Genomic DNA, 17,910 nt, shown 5'->3' with positions numbered 1-17,910 from the left:
GTTCAGAGAGCCCCAACTGGGTGATCAAGTGCAAAGAGACCGCGATATGGGGGCTGGTGGACAGGGCGTGGTGTGTGTGTGTGCATGTGTATGTATGTATGTGTGTCTCAGGGTGGAGGGAGGGGTTCAAGGTCAGAGCAAGCACATAGTGCAAACCAGCAAACACACTGGTACAGAATGGTGGTATAAGATACAACAAACATATAAATAACTGCAACAATTCACTACATGACGTCTAAAAGTGGAAGTAGACGAAGACTCTTAAACCAATAGCTGTGTTCAATATTTACACCAGAATTACAACCATTATGACGAGTAGCCCTTTGTGAGCAGTTTTGAACTCGTCACATTAAGAGCTACGAAAGTAATAAAGCATCACGCATGTCCTTGAATACATGAGGGGCTGTTATAAATAGAGTCTAACATACAGACTTTCACACAGTGTCAAGACAGAATTCTGAAGCTCCTCTACTTTGTTCAGTGATTTATACAATCTCTTCTCCATGCTTACGTAATATCTGTGTCAACATATGTTGTCTAGATAACAGCTGTTGATACACTGTCTTAGCCGCAGTCTTGTCATATAGTTTTACCATTTGTTTTCATTTTTACTTCCCATGAATGGAAGTTTATAAAGCTCTCCAGACAAGACGTAATGAAACTAAAGAATTTGCTATTATGACAATGAGTCAGTATCATCAATCAAGTAATTGTTCAGTATTTTGGGGAATGGGCTGATTGGCTTTTTTTTTTGCCAAGAGATATATGAAGAGATATCACTCTTAAGTTCATACAGTTAAAATTAAGATAGGATTAGTAGATGGTTATATTTGCATCAAGAGACATCATAGGACTTCTGTATTTTGTCATTATTATATATGCTGTATATTTCTATCTGTGCACAATCGTAATGTAACAACGACATGATAATGGTGAGCTATTATTTAATCTGCCTCACTAAAATTCTACTCAGTGGAGCTTATACCACTGCTAAGGCCCAACAGTCCTGCACCAATTTTCATGGGCTCACAGATATCTGTTCCAAAATGTGATATTTTAAATCAAGATCCATAAATTATTCCTGGGGAAAGCAGTGAAAATTTCTAAATATCTTACTGCCCCGGAAGGATCATGATGCAAATATTTTTGAGGATTACTTTTGTGTTTCTTTGCAATGATTTTATGTTACCTTCTAGTTCCCTCTGAGCTACAGCCCCAGCCATTGTGGTCACTTAATACTGCCACGGCTTGTCTGCATTTTGTATGACCAAAACGGAAGCCTGCAAGGACTTTGTATGATTTCTCAATGTTGAAGACACAGAAAAAAAGTCCTGGATCCTGTCACTTGATCCACATCAAAATTGAATGGATTCCTCCCTGACCCATATCACATCCTTCTACCAAGTTTCTTAAATATCCGTCCAGCAGTTTTTGTGTAATCTTGCTTCCAAACAAACAGGGTCAAAACATAACCTCAGTAAAATCAGTTTAGTTCCGACTTCCAAGGTCAGCAAGCAGATAACGTGTTTAACAACACAACAAAATCGTATGAATAAAGTATTGAGCCGTACATAGTAAAAACTGCCAACAGAGAGGACAACAATTTAACTGTATTCTCTTGGATAAGACAAAGACACTCCCAGTATGAGAGAGAGGACAACTTCCATACTCCGAGTTACATAAGCAGTCTGAAGCAGAAGGAGCTGCCACCCCTCTGATCAGCTGTCAGGGGGTGACCCTGAGGGCAAAAACTGCTGCTCCTCTAAGTGGACGGATGGCATGGAAGATACTCTGCCACCCACAGGACTCCGCTGCCTTGATGTTAGTCTATTTTTTCCATGCAGAATGCCAACCCTGAAGGCCTTATGCAACACACTCACACACACAGGTTTGCACAGCTACCCTTATTATGACATATTAAACAGAAATGCTCACAATCACATCTACATTTCATTTATTTTCTCAGCATAACCCAACCACAATCTGCATGTCTTTGGATGGGTGAAGGAAACTGGAGTACCTGAGGAAACCCTATATATACATGGGGAGAACATGCAAACTCCACACAGAAAGACCACTTCCACTACCAAGTAACAGCTATGTAATGGTTTCCCCTTCTCTTCAAGTAAACTTCACATTCAATGCTAATTTGCAAATAGCATGCTAAGATATTCAATCATTGTACTATTTATACCTTCATCAGCATACAAAAACTCTGTCAGCATGTTTGTAATCTAACAGCAGCATGTAGACCACTGTTGTGTACGGCCTCACTGAGCAGGACAATGGGTCAAATGATTGTTAACCAACAGAGAGTAAATCTGTATTTCTCTACAGAGCATTTAGGTGTCTCAGCTTATCTTTTTGGTTTTCTCTGTTTGCAGCAAACTTTTTTTTTAAATAAACAAGGCAACTGCTTTCAACACAGAGCAATTCACAGCTAAAGACACAGATTCCCCAGTGAGCTGGTGGAGAACAAACCAGAGATAAAAGAAGAGGGAATATTTATTCTTCAGGTGGACAGACACACATTTACAAATGAATTCTGACATTGCTCTTCAAGCCCTGGATGTGTTATATAGTAATAATATATGTTTGCAGTTTGTTGCACTGCCTCCAAGTGGCTAGAAAAACACAGGTTTACAATATTCTTCTGAACAGCAATTACTACTAGTACATACTATAGTACTTTAGTATAGTAACTAAAAGTCATTGGTTTTGTGAACCTGAGGAAAAGTTAATGTTAAGTTATTATTAAACTGAAACTTGCATGAGGACTTTTGCAGGCAGGTTGCAGTATTTGTGACTTTTAAAATTGCAAATGTTTGAGAAAAAAATAAAATAAAAATAGATAAATAAATAATAATAAACAGCATTTAAACATTTGTCAGGGGGGATAAAATGTACCCAGTCCTTTATGAAGCTGACTTTCTTTTTAGTGTCTGGTCAAATTTATCATGAATTGGCCTTTAAAACCAAAAGCTAAAGTAATACTATATTCATAGGGGTTCTTTTTGTGATTCATCCAGCTGTTCCCCGGTGCTTCCCCAGATTTACTCTTTTCCAGTTAAAGGTATCACAGACAACTGACACCTCTTCTAGAGGTCGTGACTTTTATTTTGAAGGTAGTTAAACAGGAAGTCTTATTTTGGCAGGGTTTACCTGGTTATGTTTGGCAAAGGTAAATCTTGATGATGTAATAAGAAAACAATGAACCTTGTCCAGTCAGGTGAGGAGGATTAGGAGGAAGAAGAAGGGGAAGATCACTGAAGCACCACCTCTGTCAGTGTCTGTGTGTCACTCTCTGCTGGGAACCGTCCACCAGTGTTACCGTAAGTGAACTTTATCTAAATGTCTCCTCACATGATCTATGTGTCACAACCATAGACTGTATGTGGAGCGGGAAACAACAGAGAACTACTCTCACATACTGAAGTTGAAAGTGAACGAACAAGTAAAAAACAGTTGTGAGTCATGGGTTGATGGAGGATCGACTGAGTCTTTAGAGGGTGATTCTCAAGATATACTGACAAACGAACTAAAGGGAATGAATGAGAACATAACACAGCATTGAATGTGGGAAAGAGAAGGTAAGAAGAAAAGAAAAGAGTCCCTAAGGAGATATTTCCATACAGAGCACGTCACAGGAGAGGGAGCTGTTGTTATGATTCGATTGGTGGATTCAAGAGGAACAATCTTATTCAAATTTAAAAACAATTTTGAATTTACACAGCACCTAAAAGCAAGTTGAAGATCACACAGCAAGAGCACAGACAAGGCCAGGAATACATAAATGAGTAAAAAAATATTGATTATAATAGACGATCAGAACTAGGAGAAAACACATGTATATAATGTGAGATTTAAAAGAAAATAAGTTTGCCAGAAAGATCTCTGTAAATTCAAACAATACAAACATATTGTTTGGACAGAGACAACTGATTGAGGTTAATCTTTATGTCAGAGATGAGACATGTAGACATTTATCAGTGAGAGTTACATCCTAATGAATCACTGGGACACATGTCATTCTTCTAATAAGCAGTGTAGTAGTGTTGTAGAGTAACTAAATTCATTAAGAGTTTTGAGATTAAAGGTTCAGTGTGTAGAATTGTGTGATATCTAGTGTTGAACTTGCATGTTGCAGCTGAACACCCCTCACCTCACCCTCTCCTTCCAAACATGAAAAAGAACCTGTGGTAGCTTCAGTTGTCATAAAAACTCAAAATGTGTTTAGTTTGTTCAGTCTGGACTAATGTAAAAAACATGGCAGCCTCCGTAGAGCGGACCTCATCAATGCAAATATAAAGTATTTAAATATAAAGGGCCTTATCTAGGGTAAAGAAAACTACAATTCATACAATTTACATGAAACACACTAAACATCATGAGGATTTTTCTACATTCAATTCCTGCCAATAGATCCCTTTTCCCTAAATCTTACACACTGGACCTTTAAATCCAGCTTTACAAATAAATACTAAATTATGAAAATAATTTTGAAAACAGACATAAATAGACACAGGTTTTTGAAACTATTTGAATAATTATGTTTTGTGCAAAAATAAAATTTAAGTTGTTCTTTTCATGATTTTAATTTAGTAAAAAACACGACACAGCTGTAAATAATAAGTAAACAACTGCACTTCTGTCTATCAGCTAATAAATGATGATAACTTTTTACAATAGTTACCATTAAACCATTCAACAAAAGAGTGTGAGTGCACCTCATGAATGTCAGCAGTGGTCATAATAAAAACCCTGCAGGACATTTCATTGGCCTCAGCTGCATAATCCCTTCAGGACACATTCATATTCCCTATTATGCTCCATGACAATAATGTGTCAATAATGTGTTTGCTCTTTAATATTAGAAATAAAACCTGGCTCTATCTTATTTAGAGTTGATGCTAAATACCCAGCGGAAGTCACGTAAGAGTCTAACTGAGAGACTGTGATGTTTGTTTATAAGTAAAAGGGATTCACTTCTTGATTTTTCAAGAGCTACTTCCTCATGTTTAACAGTTCCCTGTCGCAATGCAGGTTACATTAGTAACACAAAGCATAATTTCCATGAGCTCAACACGGAAGAAGAAACTTAATCATTAGTGTGTTTGGTAAAGAGTCATCTGCAGACGGATTTCACAGTCTCACATTTACAGGCTGTGGAATAAAGTCTGGATTTAAATGCTGTGTCTGATTCCTTCCTACAACAGGAAGCTCGGTGCAGGAGGATCGACAGCAGACATCTTTAAGAAATGATAGAGTCCTGAACTCCAGCAGCTGAGTGTGCAGACGAGGGGTAAGTAAATCTGTGCTGATTTTCAAAATGAACCGTTCGAATGAAATGAAAGTAGAAATATATCATATTATTAATATCATATGTTTAGGTTACATCTTTTATATTAACTTATTGTCAGAAAATACAATTTTGTCTGCAGGTATAGACTATAAAATGAAAAAATTACACTTGTTTGTTTCAATCCTAAAATAGAATTTGAAATCGGTCAACAACCGACAACTACATGATACATTGAACTAATACTCAGTGATCTAAGAAAATAAAAGCAGATTCCTGATTCATCTAACCTGTTGTGTATGATGGTGATAGTGTTTTTGCAACTGGGTGGTAAATTACAGTTAAACATAAACACAATAAATGAGTTCCGTATTATGTTTCCATCAAGGATGTGTGGTGGTCACTGAATATGAATCATATAATCCTTTGCAGTTACCATTAATTTGGAAAACCTGATTTTAAAGTGACATGTCATGAAAATTGCCACAGAAATCCAAAGTCTCTAGTAGATAGAATTAATGTAAAACTTCAAAACTAATGACATTCCCAGGATCATCAGCTCAAAAGAAACATAATATAGTGAATCTGGTGAGTATACCTGCTAAATATCAGCCTAACAGCATTGTCATTCTGAGCTCATCAACCTTTGCAAGCTGCTACATTACTGTATACTCTAAAAAGGATTTTCTAGAGGAGTTAATTGTGAGAACGCCGGAGTTAGTAATCCAGAGTTAGTTTATGTGAGAATGTGGATGTGTTGATGATGTTTTTAAGATGAGGCGGGCGTCATACATGCATTGATGAAGATGTCAGCTTGGAAAGAAAAATTAGATTCGAGAGCCTTTGGTTATAGGAACCGACGTGGATGTGGTGTAAACAAAAAACATGATCTCTGCAGCAGAATTTATATCTTGTCCTGTCTCCTGCTGCTCTACCCAGACACCAGTCATCACCTGAATGTTCCAGATATTTTCACGTGAACATGGTATGTGAAAGGCAAACTGGACTGGACCCAATTATTTTGACATTTGTTTATGTCTGAAAACAGCTTTAGAATGGTTCCTAATGTGATTCTACTGTAGCTACAGTTTGAAGGTGCTCTGTACAACCCAGTGTTATCTCCTGTGTGTTGTTTATCTGCAGATCCCTGAGCTGGTGGGATGGAGGAAGCGTACAGTGAACTCTACCAGCAGTTTCTGCGCCTGAGGTCTCTTTGTCTGAGACAAGCAGCTCTGTTGCATCAACTCACAACAGCCCTGCAGAAGCAGCAAGGTCCATATAAAACCTAAACCTGCTTACATGTGTCATTATTCATCAAACTCATCTACAACTGTCCTCCTGCAGGCGCCGCTGTTCCTAATGCAGAGTTAAATGACATGATGTCCATCACTGTCCAGTCCAGCCAAGCAATCCCTGTGTTGTTCCATGAAAAGCCTCAACCGCTGACAGTAGCACCACAGTGTTGCATCTCCAGAAATGTGGACCCTTATTCTTATCTCCTTGCCGAAGATATGTCCAAGCTCTGCATGGATTTTCCTCTGCGGACAGAGGAGGATGGGAAGTTGGAGCCGAAGGCTGCACCTCTGTTAAACCTGAACTCCTCCAGGTGGCAGGGAGCCTTTTCCAGTGAATCAAAAAATCCAGGGCAGCCAGACCATCCTCGAAGAGACAGGACTGTGCTCACATCGAGGGTAGGTGTCCTCAGCCCGAACATCATGCCACGCTCAGCCCTTCTCCAGTCTTGCCTGAGATTTTTTACATGTTCTCCCTCTCAAACTCCTTGTCGTGTGCTCTATGTTTGTATCAGATGCCTGCGTCAGACAGTCAGTCCCATTTCATGGACTTCCTGAGCCAGCCTGGTGGGTTACTGATGTCAGACATAGCGCTGCAGTCACAAGTATGCGACTTCTGCCAGGCGGTTTTCCCCGGAAACACAACCACCAAAGGAGAGTTCATACGACATCTTCACACCCACATCTCCTAGACGGCGCGGACCAAACTTCTCATGAGTGATTTGTTTGCATGATGTAGTGGAGTCTGAGTTAACCTGATCCCTGGAAGCAACATTGAAATTAGCAGTTTGCCTGTGGATGAACTGGGCAGATTCTTGAGGGTGTAAAATGAAGGGATGAAATAGATTCCCTGTGCTTCCATCTATGTTCAGTGAGGATGTATTGCATTTTAAAAGGCTTAGTTAACCTAAATAATAAAAAACGTTAAATCTACCATGGTTTGATTAGTCAATGATTTGTTGATCCATCTCTGAGATTAATGCCTTTATCCTGATGCATGACAGATAACAGAATTTCATTTGTTGTGCCCACACCACTGGAATATTATACAACTCTGTCTCACTTCGTTGTTGTTGGTTATAAAAAATTGAAACAAACCAGTGATTATTGCACCTTTATTTAACTGTAACCTTGCTTGCCTGGTTTTTATTACAGATTTTATCCTTGATGATACTGTCTGCTTTGTTCACAGCCCATATTAAATGATCTAATTAATGATAAACTCACATTTATCTGCTTTTCAACATTTGTGCGAGCCAGAGACTTGCAGACACTAAATACTGCCCACGTGTGTACACAGTGGACAAATCTCTTGGTGTTTAGAACTGTATTCTACAACATATCAAGATATTTATATTTTCTTGGCCAGTAAAATGCTTTTTAAATATTTGCTTTGAACCAATCAGCTGTCTGCCGCTCAGCTCTGTGTTGCAGAGGAAAGAGCCTGGGCTAAGAATAGACTCAGACATTTAAGTCCCTAATTAATGGCGCTGACAGCTGATTGATGACAACGCCTCCCATCGTCTGCAGCCACACATTGCTCTCATCATCACAATAAAGAACCAATCCAAATGTAATTGCTCACATATAAAGTCCAAACGTTTAACCGGTGGAATATTTACTGATGATGGGAATGTCATGAGCTTTGTAAGAACTCTATTTGGTCACGAATGAATGTGTGTCACTAAACAGTTTTTGGAGTTGCCAAGACATTTTAATAAAAAACAAAATGATCAACCTCATGATGGCGCTGGAAGAAAAGCTAGGAAACCATCCAAATCAATTGGGTACATCCTCTGGGCATGAATATCTGTACAAGGCCTTCCAGTAAATAATTGTTCAGTAAAATAACAGTCTGGACTAAAAGCTATAACTTTAACCATGAATCAATACTTTAATATACATAATATTTAATATTAAACCATGTCATATACTAACCTTATCATTGTGCGTTACCTGTTAACTACAGTCAGTGAAATAAACTAAAAATCATTTGTGGTTGTAAAACTCTAAGGCTGTATGTGTGTGTGTGTGTGTGTGTGTGTGTGTCTGTGAGTGTGTGTGAGTGTCAGAGCCCTGGTGACATCACTGGTACAGGTGAGTCATACCAGCATAGAGACTTGCTGCAAAGTGTCAGTGCAACAAACAAGACGAGGTGTTGCTGGCTGTGTGACGCAGCTCCCGTTCCCCGAGCACCAGAGGAGAAAAAATATAAAACAACCATTCATTGTGGAAAACAGAGCTTTAAGCAACAAAGACGCTTTAAGCAATAAAATAACATTTATTGAGATGTAACAAAATAAATTATCTGTATGCAACATAATAAACTGAGGTCACTAATGCTCAGCAGACAGGCAGGTGAAACACAGCAAGGTACCTCACTGACATACTGTATCTGTGGTGGAGAGTACAAAAACCTTTTTCATCAATTATCAATATTTGCCTTGTCTAAGCCCATTTCAACTCCTCCTTATAAGAGCCATGGGTTGAAATGAATTGCAGGTGCTGCTGAATCAAAGGTCAAGCACCATGAGATTTCTTTCTGTAAACCTTTGCATGTCATTTTCTTTTTAAAGTTATTGTGAGTCTCAGAGGGGAAAAGAATTGTTTAAAAAAAAGGAAACTATCATAAAGTTGATCTTGCTAATATCTTAATCTAAAGAAATCATCCCAAAATACACACTGCTACAGCCCACAAGTGTCAGATACACCTAAACACATTGCATCAAAAATCTATACTTATCCCCACATCTTTTTAAATACTGTGACACTGTGTTTTTAAATGTATCATTTTGTAAATCTCACAATGTAGTTCGGAAAGCAGTTTCACCGAAAGGCTGCACAACATCAGAAAACATCCTCCCTGATGAAATGTTCTTGAGCAAGATGCTGAGCCCTGCTGCTCCCAGAGTCTGAAACTTAACTCCTCTGTTTAAAGAAATTAGTGAAAATCAATCTCCTGGAAATCGATATAGTGTCTGTATTCTTTTCTATTGCTGCTGAGTTTAGAAACTGTTTACATTTTCCACATCATTTAAAATAATGAAATGTCTCAAACAGAAGTGTTGATTGTGTTTTTTCGTGCAAACAATTTCAGCTGTTTGTGGAAAAATACTGTTGAAGAAGGATGTGAGAGAGAAAATGAAAGCTGGTGGCTTCATATATATACTGTGTGTATATATAGATCTCAGGGTGTCTCTTCTGATCTGACAGGTGGCTAGATGATGCAGTAAAAAGGACAAAAGGCATCTGAACCTAACAGCAGTGTTTGTGTTCATGCTCTGATAAATGTTTTCCTACTTCATCTACGTAGATTATCTTTGATTCTAAGGAACACCATCTTTGACTACCATGTCGACGTGTTTCCTGAAGGTGCTGAGACTGTTGTTATAGTCTTGTTATTATATTACGTGCTGAGTCTGCAAATTCCCTCCATGGCACTAAATTTTAAGTTCAGAGAGTCCATTTCCAAAGTTGCAGTGCCCCCTGCTGTGGCGATACCATCGCATCTGAAACAGGTGGAATTTACAGCACAGCTCACAACAGGTTGATCCATTGAACAAAAATATCATTTTTTTTCCTGATAAAATCACTTTTTAAACGATAAGATCAAATCCGCAGGACACGAAGTCCATGAATTTGAAAACTAAAACTAAAAATTGACTCCGCTGAACATTTACTTAATAAAACTAAACGTTGTTGAACTTGATCCACAGCATTTAGAAGTCACTGCAGGTGGATGAGATCAGTCACTGGTAAATTCTGAAATGAACTGTAAAGACTTTCTAGTCACTCAGATGCGTGTGATGTCAGTGAAGTACATGTGGAGAAAACCTGCTCAGTAACAGCCTGTGCAGAAGTCTGAGTGGAGTTCAGCATTGGGCCTGAGCACATCGAGTTCCCTGATAACCTCGGAGCACTTTTCATTTCCCTCGGTGATTGGAGTTGTCTTTGGTGATGCAGGGGCTACTGCTCCTGCATGCTGTTAATGAGCCCCGCTTCTCCACTTTACTGTCATGGTCTGTGGAGAGATGTGAAGTTTGACATGAGCTTATTGGAGCTGCTTAAAGAACGAGTACTAGATAGAGAACCACTGAGAACTAAATATCAGACTGAACTCAACATGGAAATCCTTGACACCCTAAAATTCCAAGTAATGTCTCTTAAACATTATGAATATAAAATTAATTAACTAATATGCTTCTATAAATCATTTTTTCATTTGTTGCTACTGTTTAAGGCACAAGATGATAAAGGTAAGAGTCACAGTAATCAGTATGAAACCAATGTTTTAATCTTTGAAGAATTAGTTAGTAGAATTTAACAAGAACATCTTCAACATGGAGTCAACATGATTTTTAATACCAGACCATGTTGACTAACATTAAGTCGCCAGTATTGCAGATGATTTACTGATTATCGGTTGGTGATCAGGTAGTGATTACGTCAACAATTCCAGCTCACAAGAGAGTACGTACCATCGCCAAGCCCCAGAAGTCCCCTTAAATTCAATCAAGCTGCACCAGGATATCAGTTCTCTTAACATGCCTGATTATTTTTTTCATCAAGATCCATTAATCATTCTCTAGGTAAACGGTGACGCCCGATCTCACAATGTTCAAGGAAGTGAAAAAACATAACTAAATCCGCCCCCTGATCCTGATCCAAACCAAAATGTAATGGGTTCTTTCCTGACCTATACAACATCCTTCCACCAAGTTTCATGGTAATCTGTCTGGTGGTTTTTGTGTAATCTTGTTCACAAACAAACCAACCAACAAACCTCCTTGGCAGAGGTAACAAACACATCTTTATATTTTCTTATTGATTCTTATTATTCATAGTGTTTTTCACTTTGGTTTATGAGTCAAACAATATTAATTTGTTGACTATTCATTTATTCATTTGCTGATTCAGAACAGTGTCCAAGTGTTTTAACAGAATGCAGTAATATGATATTAATAATCATGTAGTAAAACAATTTCAACACCACAAAAATTGAAGTGCACATATTCAGTAAAAAATAAATATAAACCCAAGTAAGTTTAATGTACTGGATTAAAGGTTCTGTATTTGTGGTTAAAAAGAATGACAAATGATATGTGAGAGATAATCTGCAGGTAAACAACGGAAGATGAAAAACGGTGACGTCAACAGGAAGTGAGAGAAACTTCTCACTGATGAGAGAGACAGACGTACAGGAAACTTGAGAGGAGGAGAAAAAACACAGAAGACACTGTGAGGGAGATCTACGTCAGAGATGAAACATATGTCGTTTCTTTCTCTTTTTTTTATTTCCGCAGTTCCTTTGGTAGAGGGAGAAGATGTATGAAAAAAACACTGTGCCATTTCACTGCCCACAGGTTTTTATTTTTGCACACTGTCGCTTGGTGAGTCAATGCAACGCCCCTCCAATTACCTCCCACTCCTTCGCCCCCACGCCCCATCCATCCCGCCCTCCAGCCCACGCACCTAACACACTCTGACGTCAGTTGCTGCCGAGAGAGAGAAGGGGGGCCCGATTCTGCCGCCCACAGAGTACTTCCTATCCCCCCACCCCCCACCACCATCACCTCCTCCCCTGCCCCCTCATGTCTTTGCTGGCTTCTCCTCGCTTCATCTCCTCGACTGACTCTCGCAGCCCTGAATCACTAACTTGCCCAGATCTTTTTTTCTATTTCTCGTGAGGAGCCTTGATGCATCAGACAAACGCTGTAGTATAAGAGTATTAAAGAAGTGCTATAACAGTGTAACACCACCCCCTCTCTTCTTTCTCTCTCTCTACCCTCCCTTTCTCACTCTTTTCCAATATCACTCTCCACCTCCTTCTGTTTCCCCTTCTAACTTCTATCCTCTCTAATTTACAGTCTGGTGAACTTCAGCTGTGTGTGGTGGGAGGCGTCACCTCAGAGAGAATGTGACTCATTAGAGTTCAAGCTGTAGAGCTATAAAATATTCATTGTTAGGAGGAGGTTAGGGAGTCTCTACGTCATTTTTGATTTGACTCTTGTCTCTTTACATCCATTTCCAAATTTAAAAAATAGTTTGTTATTTTGTTTTTTTTACTTTCTTGCAGCATCCCTAAAAATCAAAAAATGTACAAATCTCTTTAGTTTATTCAGGCCATAGTGTAAAACTTCTCCCAGCCAAGAAATATTCCAACACATTAACCCCGTAAAATACTGAAGTGTCATGACATTGTTTTTACAGGAATTTAACAAGATGTAACATAAGTGAGCTTTAGAGGAGCTGGATTTTGATTTTTGGACAGTCCAAATTAGCTGTTTCCACCTTCTTCCAGACCTTGTCCTAAGCTAAGCTAAAAGCCCTCCAGTGCTTTGTTCATACCTCATCTAACTCAAAGCATGGACAGTGTTTCCAAAGAATTTCAAATGATTCCTCTAACCCAAACAAAGATGATCAAACATTGCAAAGAAATACTTTTATTCTATGTCCATTATTAAACACACAATATGGTTAAGTCATTATTTAAAAAGTCACCTGAGGAGCGGGTCCCTTCTGACCCTAGGCTGATCTTGCCAGCCCGATCATGAGACACCATCCGAGCCAATCGCAGCCCCTCGTCCATCAGTGTCTGCTGTATGAGGTGGCGACTCCAGCTGGCGGGGTTGGATGTGTCAGAGTGGGGATGAGGGGAAGGAGACTGGTTGCACTGTGAGCCCGTGTCTAACAGGACAGACAGATCTGGTTGTGAATGCTGCCTTCCAACAAGAATTATTATAGAAACAGGAAGGATTACTGGGGTAGAAGACGTTTTACAGTAAAAAAAACTACTTCTTATGATACACTGAATATCGGAGGTCTTTACCATGTGATACACTGTCGAGGCTCTCTGCAGATAAACTGTCATCGTCTGCTCTCTGGGTCAAGGACTCTGAGCTCTCCACTCCGAGAAGTGATGATACGCTCTCCGGCACCATTACCTAAAACACATTACTGTTAATTGAACCACTTCTGACAAGCGACTGATGTTTAAACTAAGTACCACCAGACTGAGTGACGTTGACTGGTGGTAGATCTAAAGACTCACCTCATGTCTTGCTCTCTTCTGTGGCAACACACTGTTCTCATCTGAATTTGTCCTGCAGGAGGAAAACAACCAAACCATTTTAATGTGAAAGATCAGTTCTTGACCTTGGAAACAGGATCTTCCTCCATTAATTTAGGAAAACCCTGACATGTAAACTAAATGTCCACAGAAACATAATTAGTGGATCAAAGAGAGTGAAATAATGATTTACTTGCAAATGAATTAGCTAAGTATTTGAATGCCAAGTTGTAATGAGGATATTTTGTATATTTTATAAATTGTTCAAGGTTCTTCCAATTCAATAACTATTGAAATTATAACATATTCTCTGGAATTAAATGGAATTAAATTCCCACCAAATTATAATCTGAGGAAAAGAGACAAATCTTAGAATTGATGTGCTGTTATAATGACAAACATACATTTTTTAAAATACGTATAAATTATTTTTAATTAGGTCTGTTTTGTGCTGGTATTTACTTTCAAGATGTGTGAATAGGTTTTCATGAACATTGACAAACAGGTTTTGTGTATTGTATTGTATGTGTGTATGTGTGTGTGTGTGTGATGTGAGGTGAATGTGAACTGATATCTCCTCTCTACACGCAGCATCATACCTTGCATGCTTCAGAGTGGAGGTGTAGGCACATTTTCTCGCCACCTGCCGAGCCAATGAAAAGAGCTCCACTCGTCTCAGCAGAAGGGCATTGTCGCGCATACAGAACTGGGCAGCAGCTTCATTGATGATCAACTGGAGGGGAAGCAGTGAGTGAAAGAGGGATGGACACTGTGGAAATCACATCCAGACAAAATGATTATCTTTGTTTCAAATGTGTAAAGCTCCATTTGAGTTAATAGAGTGAAGTATTCTTTATTAAGTCATTGCAGGTAAATGAAACATGTTGAAAAACTTCATCTCAGCTCTTGTTTTGATGCTCATTACCTCATGATGTGTGAGCTGCTTGCCTTCTCTCCTCTTGGAGTCGAAGCGTCCATAAATGAGGCTGTATTTCCGGATCTCCTCTTCCTTGTTCACGTCCTGGGACCCCATTTTGAAGATGTGGCCTACAGTCTTTGCCAACTTCTTGTTCATCCTCAGCAGAGTCTTCACCTCCGCAGGATCTGACCTTGGCAGAGTCCTGAGGAGCCTCTCCACGCTCTCCACCACTGCTCTCGCCGTCTCCCCGTCCAGCTGTCCTCCGGGCCAGGCTGACAGGGCTGCAGGGGCGACAGAAGCAGAGGGACTGGGAGATGTGGAGGGACCGGGAGGACACGTTGACGGCAGAGGTGGGCTGGGTGGCTCCTCCTCTAATCCAGATGCTGAACAGTTTCCATCTGGCTCCGGGCTGAGCCAGTGCGGGTCCATGGGTGACAGTTTTTCCCTGTAGTGTGTGTCTGGTGGCTGTGGGGAGGCCTGGGAGCAGGGGCTTCTGGGACTCCCACTGTGCATTGGGGTAAGACATGCCCGATCCTCCCTCTCACAGGGTGACCCGGGCTGCCCGTTACTCACAGAATTCCTGGATCCACTTGAGCCTGTACCGTCCACTTTGAACAGAGGGATGCCCCCGAGGGGAACATTAGCGACAGGCTGGTTGAAGAGGGCAGGGTTGGCCGCCCAGTCTCGGAGGGCCTTCTGCAGCCTACGCACATGCAGCGGCTTGGTGGCCATGCCAACTAAGGCCATGATCTCCAGGAACTCCTCCTCTGCTGCCTCACAGAGCTGCTGCACGTCGTCACCGCCCTGCTGGATGAAGGTTTCATAATAAGCCAGCAGGTTGGCCCTTTGCAGAACCCGATAGAGCTGCAGCTCCCCAAGTGTGCGTGGCAGAGACATGGCACAACACTGGAAAGTTTGGGGCATGGAGAGAGGAAAGACGTGAATATGCACAAGTTATTTTGATGAATTATTTTCCATGTGGGCTCCACCTGATAGTCTGTATCTGTTTTTAAATTTCTTCAAGCTGGATGGAGCATTTATAACAATTCATATGCATGCTTTGGAGCAGAATAGCATCCTTCACATAGGTTAGAAAGTATTTTCACCTCTGTAAACACCTTTTTTATTTATTTAAACCCTTGTAAGCCTTAACATTTGTGCATAATTGTAATTTTTTAAAACTATTTTATGCTTATATCGTAACAGTTCTTACCTTATCCAGGCCAGGTAGATGCGCAGAGAGGAGAGAGGCGTAATTACGCAAAGATTTCTTTCCAACCAGATGTCACAGATCGATACTGTCTGGCCAAAACTGATAAACACAAAGCACACCAAGAAATTGAAACTAATGCCGCTTCATCAGTCACACAAACCCACGTTACGTTTAGATCATAGAGTAGAAACACTTGGATGATTCGCTCCAGTTCAGATAATAAAAAGAAAATGGGCTGGGAGCCAGATGTTCGCAGTAAACACTCCTTTAAAGACATATCAGTCAGCATCAGCCTCGTCTCTTACCCTGGTACCTATAGGCTATCGCCGCAAGCTTCCCCGGCTCAGATTGGCGTAGTAAATCCCCCTTTGCGTATCGTGGCTCGTCTGAAATCACTGGCAGAAATCCTCCTCCGGCGCACCGTATTGGTCGCTGGCTGCCTTTTTGCTGTTTGTGTGGGCTGGAGAATGACGGGGGCGGACTGCAGCACGCCATCTGACCGAAAAAGAGCCTTCCTCTCCCGGTAGAGAGGCGGCTTTCAAATTGGACAATGTGGGTGGTAGTGGTGGTGGGGGCTTGGAGTTAACCCTCTGCGTCTTCAAGATCAGTCTGTTATATGCAGGAGCTTTTTTTTTAGGGGGGGTTCCCAGAGTTGTGCCATATCACAGAACAGACCCCCACAGAAGTCAGCACACCAAGACTGAGCTTTAGGCTTGTTCAGAGAGCTGAGAACAGATGTGACAGATGTGGATTCTACCAAACAAGAGTTTCGGTTTTTTTCTCTTGGCTTATTCATGTGGAAAGTGGGTGGTCCTAAATTATTCTGAGAGTTCAGGTGAAACAACAGCACTTTGCTTATGTTATTCTTCTTTGAAAAATTTAAAGGAACAGTGTGTACAATTTAGTGACATCTAGTGGTGAAGCTGCATTTTGCAGCTGAGCACCCCTCACCTCAGCCTCCCCTTCCAAACATGACTGAGAACCTGTGGTAGAGTTCAGTTGTCATAAAAACCCAAAAGGTGTCCAGTTTGGACTCCTGTAAAAAACATGGCGGCCACTCCTGATGTATTCAAGTATTTAAACATGAAGGGCCCATTCTAGGGTAAAAAAAAAAAAGAACAATTCATTCATTTTAGATGATTACACACTAGTGAAAACATCACCAAGATTAATTTATATTCAATTGCTGCAAATAGATCCCTTTCACCTAAATCTTACACACTGGGCCTTTATAGGGTACAGACACAAATAAACTCCTGAAATAACAGTACAACTGAATTTGATCAGATAACTCCCATATTTGGCCCTCACCAAACACTGTCATCCAGCCCACATTCCTCGTGGAATGATGGCCCGTGGGTGGTCCACTCCTGTTTACCAAATCTGGGCCACAAGTGAGCCATGGCAATGCTGAATGTCAACCAAGGGTGGCCTGGATTTGTTTCATGTTATTTGGGCCATATTTGCCATTTACCACATGGGCCACTTAAGTTTCACATCCAGATTACACCTTGCCCAGAACACTGGATGTTTGCCCCCCAAAAAGTCACATTGATTTCTGGATAATTGGGCCACCTTTGCTATTTTACAAGCAAGCCACTTTAGGTTCACGTGCATTTTGTGGGGGGCGCAAAAAGACCAGAAGTACTGCACAATTGCCTGAAGTGGCAAACATTCCTATGGGATTTTCTGCTCATGCACATCAAGAATCAACATCTACAAACCGCTTGCTGCTTTCACTGTGCAGCTTTTTCTGTTGTCCATTTTATTGCATGGCTACAATCCCCACATCACATCTCTGCTCGGTACACCTTGAATTTAAAGTGGATAAGTGCACTGCTTGTTATTAGTCGTAGCATATAACTTGGAATAAGTTCCTATTATTTTTTAAATTTTTAAAAAGAAATTGTATACATTTTATTTCTATGTAAAATATAAGTATAACATATAACATACTGTATAATCTGTAAGTGTTTTATTAATTATTTATTCTGTAAAATAAAAGTTTTCATGTTGGCATATCTATCTATCAATCTATCAATGAATCTATCTATCTCTCTCTCTCTATCTATCCATCTATCCATTTATCCATCTATGTTAACTTTCAAAGCAACAGGT

At 40.2% G+C, this 17,910-nt stretch overlaps 2 protein-coding genes across 11 annotated transcripts; one reads left to right on the top strand and one right to left on the bottom strand.

The window, feature by feature from the left end:
• Nucleotides 1-3,173: 3,173 nt before the first annotated feature.
• LOC109629048 (uncharacterized) lies at nt 3,174-7,688 on the top strand. 9 transcript variants are annotated; one of them, XM_020086530.2, is made up of 6 exons: nt 3,176-3,332; nt 5,217-5,302; nt 6,239-6,284; nt 6,443-6,571; nt 6,644-6,990; nt 7,107-7,688. In XM_020086530.2, the coding sequence occupies exons 4-6, from the start codon at nt 6,460-6,462 to the stop codon at nt 7,281-7,283; spliced, it is 636 nt and encodes a 211-aa protein (XP_019942089.2). In that variant the 5' UTR covers nt 3,176-3,332; nt 5,217-5,302; nt 6,239-6,284; nt 6,443-6,459; the 3' UTR covers nt 7,284-7,688. The 9 variants fall into 9 exon arrangements, with proteins under 9 accessions (XP_019942088.2, XP_019942089.2, XP_069394253.1 ...); XM_069538152.1 differs by having other exon boundaries at nt 3,186-3,332; nt 5,221-5,302; XM_069538170.1 differs by lacking the exon at nt 3,176-3,332 and adding an exon at nt 3,469-3,590.
• A 1,164-nt stretch (nt 7,689-8,852) lies between these two features.
• On the bottom strand, nt 8,853-17,810 carry nab2 (NGFI-A binding protein 2 (EGR1 binding protein 2)). Of its 2 annotated transcripts, none has more exons than XM_069538053.1 (8): nt 16,098-17,810; nt 15,793-15,891; nt 14,586-15,485; nt 14,260-14,429; nt 13,643-13,694; nt 13,421-13,535; nt 13,093-13,278; nt 8,853-10,612 (listed from the first exon to the last, which is right to left on the bottom strand). In XM_069538053.1, the coding sequence occupies exons 3-8, from the start codon at nt 15,474-15,476 to the stop codon at nt 10,515-10,517; spliced, it is 1,512 nt and encodes a 503-aa protein (XP_069394154.1). In that variant the 5' UTR covers nt 15,477-15,485; nt 15,793-15,891; nt 16,098-17,810; the 3' UTR covers nt 8,853-10,514. The 2 variants fall into 2 exon arrangements, with proteins under 2 accessions (XP_069394154.1, XP_019942159.1); XM_020086600.2 differs by having other exon boundaries at nt 14,260-14,393.
• Nucleotides 17,811-17,910: the final 100 nt, after the last annotated feature.

This window comes from Paralichthys olivaceus, chromosome 2 (assembly GCF_024713975.1).
Source record: "Paralichthys olivaceus isolate ysfri-2021 chromosome 2, ASM2471397v2, whole genome shotgun sequence".
Taxonomy (NCBI): Eukaryota; Metazoa; Chordata; class Actinopteri; order Pleuronectiformes; family Paralichthyidae; genus Paralichthys; species Paralichthys olivaceus.
This window is presented reverse-complemented; position numbering and strand designations above follow the sequence as displayed.

Coding starts and splice junctions, on each gene's coding strand:
- LOC109629048 (XM_020086529.2), top strand. CDS start 6,460: ATGGAGGAAGCGTACAGTGAACTCTACCAGCAGTTTCTGCGCCTGAGG. Junction 6,572..6,643: donor AGCCCTGCAGAAGCAGCAAG/GTCCATATAAAA, acceptor GTCCTCCTGCAG/GCGCCGCTGTTCCTAATGCA. Junction 6,991..7,106: donor GGACTGTGCTCACATCGAGG/GTAGGTGTCCTC, acceptor TGTTTGTATCAG/ATGCCTGCGTCAGACAGTCA.
- nab2 (XM_069538053.1), bottom strand. CDS start 15,476: ATGTCTCTGCCACGCACACTTGGGGAGCTGCAGCTCTATCGGGTTCTG. Junction 14,430..14,585: donor AGCAGCTCACACATCATGAG/GTAATGAGCATC, acceptor TGATTTCCACAG/TGTCCATCCCTCTTTCACTC. Junction 13,536..13,642: donor AGAAGAGAGCAAGACATGAG/GTGAGTCTTTAG, acceptor AATGTGTTTTAG/GTAATGGTGCCGGAGAGCGT.